The sequence below is a fragment of the Oncorhynchus clarkii genome, chromosome 10 (assembly GCF_045791955.1).
Source record: "Oncorhynchus clarkii lewisi isolate Uvic-CL-2024 chromosome 10, UVic_Ocla_1.0, whole genome shotgun sequence".
In the NCBI taxonomy this organism is placed as follows: Eukaryota; Metazoa; Chordata; class Actinopteri; order Salmoniformes; family Salmonidae; genus Oncorhynchus; species Oncorhynchus clarkii.
This window is the reverse complement of record NC_092156.1, coordinates 76,680,199-76,687,006: the sequence shown is the minus strand read 5'-3', so window position 1 is coordinate 76,687,006 and position 6,808 is coordinate 76,680,199. Positions and strand designations below refer to the sequence as shown.

The following is a 6,808-nucleotide window of genomic DNA, read 5'->3' as shown; positions in this document are numbered from 1 at the left end:
TTCAGGTCATAATTCATGGCTTCCTTCTGCAGTGGGGAGGAGAGGAGGAGCAGAGTGAGGAGGTGTGGAGAGGAAGGGGAGAGAGGGAGGACCAACATGGAGAGGAAGGGGGAGAGAGGGAGGACCAACATGGAGAGGAAGGGGGAGAGAGGGAGGACCAACATGGAGAGGAAGGGGGAGAGAGGGAGGACCAACATGGAGAGGAAGGGGGAGAGAGGGAGGACCAACATGGAGAGGAAGGGGGAGAGAGGGAGGACCAACATGGAGAGGAAGGAGGAGAGAGGGAGGAAGGGGGAGAGAGGGAGGACCAACAGGGAGAGGAAGGGGGAGAGAGGGAGGACCAACATGGAGAGGAAGGGGGAGAGAGGGAGGACCAACATGGAGAGGAAGGGGGAGAGAGGGAGGACCAACATGGAGAGGAAGGGGGAGAGAGGGAGGACCAACATGGAGAGGAAGGGGGAGAGAGGGAGGACCAACATGGAGAGGAAGGGGGAGAGAGGGAGGACCAACATGGAGAGGAAGGGGGAGAGAGGGAGGACCAACATGGAGAGGAAGGGGAGAGAGGAAGGGGAGAGAGGGAGGACCAACATAGAGAGGAAGGGGGAGAGAGGGAGGGAGGGAGGACCAACATGGAGAGGAAGGGGGAGAGAGGGAGGGCCAACATGGAGAGGAAGGGGGAGAGAGGGAGGACCATGGGGAGGGATTCCAAGCCTGGCTCGGGGAACCCTGGGGGTTCAGTGTCCTTAATAGTCCCAGCTCCAAATCGGCCGCTAATCCGTTCCTTGAATGTTCCTACCGAATAAAACACCTGGGCGATGCCAGCTCGCGGCATTAAATCAAGGCCTCCAGGATTAGGTTAACCTAAATATATCTCCCTCTGGGTTTCTCCAATAGCTGATAGGATAATGGGTGAGCTCTGAAAGCGGTGACTGTCTCTGTCTCTGTCTGTCTCTCTAATCGTGAGCGGTGCTCTGTAGGCTCAAGACTTCCTCTGCTCCACGTTGTTCACAGTCTCTGATTCCGAACGGGTCTGTTAATAATGGAGGTGGCCTCCCGTTGCTCAAACTGAGTTTAAGGGATCTGTTTTCAAGCTACTTGTCAGACGGTATGCCCTGCCTCCAGTCCGAACCGCTGCAGGAGCCGATGGCCTCGGATGGTGTGACTCCCGACACTCCCTCTCCTTCCGACTCTCCCTGCCCGGGCGGAAGGCAACAACCCGCGGTGACCAGCGCAGGTTGGTTTTTCTCGCCGCTGTGGAGCTGCCGGACCAAGACACATCGATGGGGGTTTGGGAGCGGAGTGGACAGCAACAGGGTGGAGGTTTGGCTGGATGATCACTCGTCCAGGTAAGAACTTTACCAGGTGTTGAAAGTGTGTTTCCTCATCCTGGTCTTCGTCAAAATAGAGCTCTATATAGGGCAGTGTTTCCTCATCCTGGTCTTCGTCAAAATAGTGCTCTATATAGGGCAGTGTTTCCTCATCCTGGTCTAAATAGTGCTCTATATAGGGCAGTGTTTCCTCATCCTGGTCTAAATAGTGCTCTATATAGGGCAGTGTTTCTTCATCCTGGTCTAAATAGTGCTCTATATAGGGCAGTGTTTCTTCATCCTGGTCTTCATCAAAATAGTGCTCTATATAGGGCAGTGTTTCTTTATCCTGGTCTAAATAGTGCTCTATATAGGGCAGTGTTTCTTCATCCTGGTCTATATAGTGCTCTATATAGGGCAGTGTTTCTTCATCCTGGTCTAAATAGTGCTCTATATAGGGCAGTGTTTCTTCATCCTGGTTAAAATAGTGCTCTATATAGGGCAGTGTTTCTTCATCCTGGTCTAAATAGTGCTCTATATAGGGCAGTGTTTCTTCATCCTGGTTAAAATAGTGCTCTATATAGGGCAGTGTTTCTTCATCCTGGTCTATATAGTGCTCTATATAGGGCAGTGTTTCTTCATCCTGGTCTAAATAGTGCTCTATATAGGGCAGTGTTTCTTCATCCTGGTCTATATAGTGCTCTATATAGGGCAGTGTTTCTTCATCCTGGTCTAAATAGTGCTCTATATAGGGCAGTGTTTCTTCATCCTGGTTAAAATAGTGCTCTATATAGGGCAGTGTTTCTTCATCCTGGTCTAAATAGTGCTCTATATACAGTAGGGCAGTGTTTCCTCATCCTGGTCCAAATAGTGCTCTATATAGGGCAGTGTATCTTCATCCTGGTCTAAATAGTGCTCTATATAGGGCAGTGTTTCTTCATCCTGGTCTAAATAGTGCTCTATATAGGGCAGTGTTTCTTCATCCTGGTTAAAATGGTGCTCTATATAGGGCAGTGTATCTTCATCCTGGTCTATATAGTGCTCTATATACAGTAGGGCAGTGTTTCTTCATCCTGGTCTAAATAGTGCTCTATTTAGGGCAGTGTTTCCTCATCCTGGTCTAAATAGTGCTCTATATACAGTAGGGCAGTGTTCCTTCATCCTGGCCTTTTTGCCCTAGCACTACACACCTGATTCCACTAATTAATGGTTTGATGATGAGTTGATACATGGGTACAGCTATGTAGTGCTGTCATTAAGATACACTGTGTGTGTGTGTGTGTGTGTCAGGGAGATGGTGGGAGGCTGGTTCGTGGAGGCGCTACCCTCTCCTCAGACCTCCAGAGGGCCCAGCAGGTCTCCGTCCGACCCCAGCTCCAGCATGCTCCTCCTGGGCCGCGGCCGGGACTCCTTCCCCCTGTCCAGCCCCTCCCTCCGGATCTCCACCTCCATCCCCTCCCTGCCCCAACCCCCCCCTCACCAGACCTCTACCCTTTCCACCCCCCAGTGGGGTGACCCCCTCCTCCTCGAGAAGGCGGGCAGTTGCTCCCCCCGTACCCCTCGCTCCCCCCACTCCACAGTTTCTTCTCACTCCCTTCGCTGTCCCCACTCCCCCAGCTCACCCCGCTCCTCACCCCGCTCTTCACCCCGCTCTCCGAGGAGGACTAGATCCTGTGGGCGAGGTGAGCCTTGTGGGCGAGCTGAGCCTTGTGGGCGAGCTGAGCCTTGTGGGCGAGGTGAGCCTTGTCGGCGAGGTGAGCCCTGTGGGCGAGGTGAGGGCTGTGACTGGATGATGACGATTCTGGCTGGAGGCTCTGGGAGGATAGGCTCTGTGGCGGAGCTCTGCCAGGGGGCCCTGCAACATGCTATAGAGGTGGTGTGGGCAGAACGCTGTTTTCTGTCTCTGCTCCGACAGGTACTACTGCTGTTAGCTCCTTATGGCTGGTTGACTGATTCATTGATTGGCTGGTTGATTGATTGGTTGGTTGATTGATTGGCTGGTTGATTGGCTTGATGATTGGTTGGTTGATTCATTGATTAGTTGGTTGATTGACATATTGATTGAATTAGATTTATTGATTCATTGATTGGCTGGTTGATTGGCTTGATGATTGGTTGGTTGATTCATTGACTAGTTGGTTGATTGATTGATTTATTCTTTCTGTTGTTCCTCCAGGACCAGGATGGATGTAGGGGATTGGTCCAGGTGGTTTCCCTGACGACGCCGGGCTGCGTGAGGGAAGAGTCTTCCAGCAACCATGCCCACCAGGAGCTGGTGAAGGGCATCCTGGGATATGTAGTTGCCACCGGGATGCCCATGAACATGACAGGAGATGTCTGTGAGGTAAACAATGTCTTCTTCTCTCTCAATTCAATTCAATGGGCTTTATTTGTATGGGAGTGAAATAGATAACATAGTGAAATAAACAATAAAATGAACAGTAAACATTAGACTCACAAAAGTTACACAACAATAAAGACATTTCAAATGTCATATTATGTCTATATACAGTGCTGTAACGATGTGCGAATAGTTAAAGTACAAAAGGGAAAATAAATAAACATAAATATGGGTTGTATTTACAATGGTGTTTGTTCTTCACTGGTTGACTTTTTCTCGTGGCAACAGGTCACACATCTTGTTGCTGTGATGTCACACTGTGGTATTTCACCCAGTAGATATGGGAGTTTATCAAAATTGGATTTGTTTTTCGAATTCGTTGTGGATCTGTGTAATCTGAGGGAAATATGTCTCTCTAATATGGTCATACATTTGGCAGGAGGTTAGGAAGTGCAGCTCAGTTTCCACCTCATTTTGTGGGCAGTGAGCGCATAGCCTGTCTTCTCTTGAGAGCCATGTCTGCCTAAGGCGGCCTTTCTCAATAGCAAGGCTATGCTCACTGAGTCTGTACATAGCCTGTCCTCTCTTGAGAGCCATGTCTGCCTGCGGCGGCCTTTCTCAATAGCAGGGCTATGCTCACTGAGTCTGTACATAGCCTGTCTTCTCTTGAGAGCCATGTCTGCCTACGGCGGCCTTTCTCAATAGCAAGGCTATGCTCACTGAGTCTGCACATAGCCTGTCTTCTCTTGAGAGCCATGTCTGCCTACGGCGGCCTTTCTCAATAGCAGGGCTATACTCTCTGAGTCTGCACATAGCCTGTCTTCTCTTGAGAGCCATGTCTGTCTACGGCGGCCTTTCTCAATAGCAAGGCTATGCTCACTGAGTCTGCACATAGCCTGTCTTCTCTTGAGAGCCATGTCTGCCTACGGCGGCCTTTCTCAATAGCAGGGCTATGCTCTCTGAGTCTGTACCTAGCCTGTCTTCTCTTGAGAGCCATGTCTGCCTACAGCGGCCTCTCTCAATAGCAAGGCTATGCTCTCTGAGTCTGTACATAGTCAAAGCTTTCCACTTTCCACCAGTTTGTATAGCAGATCCTCATCCCAAATTGAGTCTAAAGCTTTTTTGAAGTCAACAAAGCATGAGAAGACTTTGCCTTAGTTTTGGTTTGTTTGTTTCTCATTTAGGGTGAATACGTGGTCTGTCATACGGTAATTTTGTAAGAAGCCAATTTGACACTTTCTCAGTACATTGTTTTCACTGAGGAAATGTACGAGTCTGCTGTTAATGATAATGCAGAGGATTTTCCCAAGGTTGCTGTTGACGCATATTCCATGGTAGTTATCGGGGTCAAATTTGTCTCCACTTTTGTGGATTGGGGTGATCAGTCCAAATATTGGGGAAGATGCCAGAGCTGAGGATGATGTTAAAAAGTTTAAGTTTAGCCAATTGGAATTTGTTGTCTGTATATTTTATCATTTCATTGAGGATACCATCAACACCACAGGCCTTTTGGGTTGGAGGGTTTGTATTTTGTCCTGTAGTTCATTCAATGTAATTGGAGAATCCAGTGGGTTCTGGAATCCAGTGGGTTCTGGTCGTCTTTAATAGTTGATTCTAAGATTTGTGTTTGATCATGTCTACAGTCTGATAAATGACTCACTACTGTAAATCTCTCTGGGTGAGAGAGTCTGATAAATGACTCACTACTGTAAATCTCTCTGGGTGAGAGAGTCTGATAAATGACTCACTACTGTAAATCTCTCTGGGTGAGAGAGTCTGATAAATGACTCACTACTGTAAATCTCTCTGGGTGAGAGAGTCTGATAAATGACTCAGTACTGTAAATCTCTCTGGGTGAGAGAGTCTGATAAATGACTCACTACTGTAAATCTCTCTGGGTGAGAGAGTCTGATAAATGACTCACTACTGTAAATCTCTCTGGGTGAGAGCATCTGCAAAATGGCTCACTACTGTAAATCCCTCTGGGTGAGAGAGTCTGATAAATGACTCACTACTGTAAATCCCTCTGGGTGAGAGCATCTGCTAAATGGCTCACTACTGTAAATCCATCTAGATAAGAGAGTCTGATAAATGACTTGTTTTAGTGATTCACTGTAGTGAAGGAGTAGACTCAGGTTTTCTGGGTCTCTATGTTTTTGGTTGGACAGGTTTCTCAATTTCTTTCTTAGGATTTTAGGCTACGTGACAGACAGACAGACAGACAGACAGACAGCAGCCTTCATTAGGCTACATGACAGACAGACAGACAGACAGACAGACAGACAGCAGCCTTCGTTAGGCTACATGACAGACAGACAGACAGACAAACAGACAGACAAACAGACAGACAGACAGACAGACAGAGAGACGAGACAAACCCTGATCTCCCTCCTCCTTCCTCTCTCCTTCCTCCGTCATTTCAACCTGATGAACCAGACAGACAGACAGAAGCCTTCATTAGGCTACATGACAGACAGACAGAGAGACAGACAGACAGACAGACAGACAGACAGAGGGGAACCCCGATCTCCCTCCTCCTTCCTCTCTCCTTCCTCCGTCATTTCAACCTGATGAACCAGAGATCAGTGTAACTTATCAGAACTAATCCCCAGCTGGGGACGGTCTGTGTCTCCTCCTCCCTCCTCCTCCCTCCCCCTCTCTCAGTGGTTTACCTCAGGTCGAGGGGAGGAGGGGGACGGTCTGTGTCTCCTCCTCCCTCCTCCTCCCTCCCCCTCTCTCAGTGGTTTACCTCAAGTCGAGGGGAGGAGGGGGGAGGAGGGGGACGGTCTGTGTCTCCTCTCAGTGGTTTACCTCAGGTAGAGGGGAGGGGGGAGGAGGGGGACGGTCTGTGTCTCCTCTCAGTGGTTTACCTCAAGTCGAGGGGAGGAGGGGGGAGGAGGGGGACGGTCTGTGTCTCCTCCCAGTGGTTTACCTCAGGTCGAGGGGAGGAGGGGGGAGGAGGGGGATGGTCTGTGTCTCCTCTCAGTGGTTTACCTCAGGTAGAGGTGAGGAGGGGGGAGGAGTAGGACGGTCTGTGTCTCCTCTCAGTGGTTTACCTAAGCTAGAGGGGAGGTGGGGGGAGGAGGGGGATGGTCTGTGTCTCCTCCCTCCTCCTCCTCCCTCCTCCTCTCTCAGTGGTTTACCTCAGGTAGAGGGGAGG

The 6,808-nt window shown here is 49.5% G+C and overlaps 1 protein-coding gene across 1 annotated transcript in view; it reads left to right on the top strand.

Annotated features, from left to right (window-relative positions):
* Positions 1–1,107: 1,107 nt before the first annotated feature.
* LOC139419744 (cGMP-specific 3',5'-cyclic phosphodiesterase-like) overlaps positions 1,108–6,808 on the top strand; it is a 48,088-nt gene continuing 42,387 nt past the window's right edge. The window contains exons 1-4 of the mRNA XM_071169738.1: positions 1,108–1,346; positions 2,598–2,989; positions 3,062–3,222; positions 3,484–3,651. Coding sequence (XP_071025839.1) covers positions 1,108–1,346; positions 2,598–2,989; positions 3,062–3,222; positions 3,484–3,651 — 960 coding nt within the window. The remainder of the gene's footprint in view (positions 1,347–2,597; positions 2,990–3,061; positions 3,223–3,483; positions 3,652–6,808) is intronic.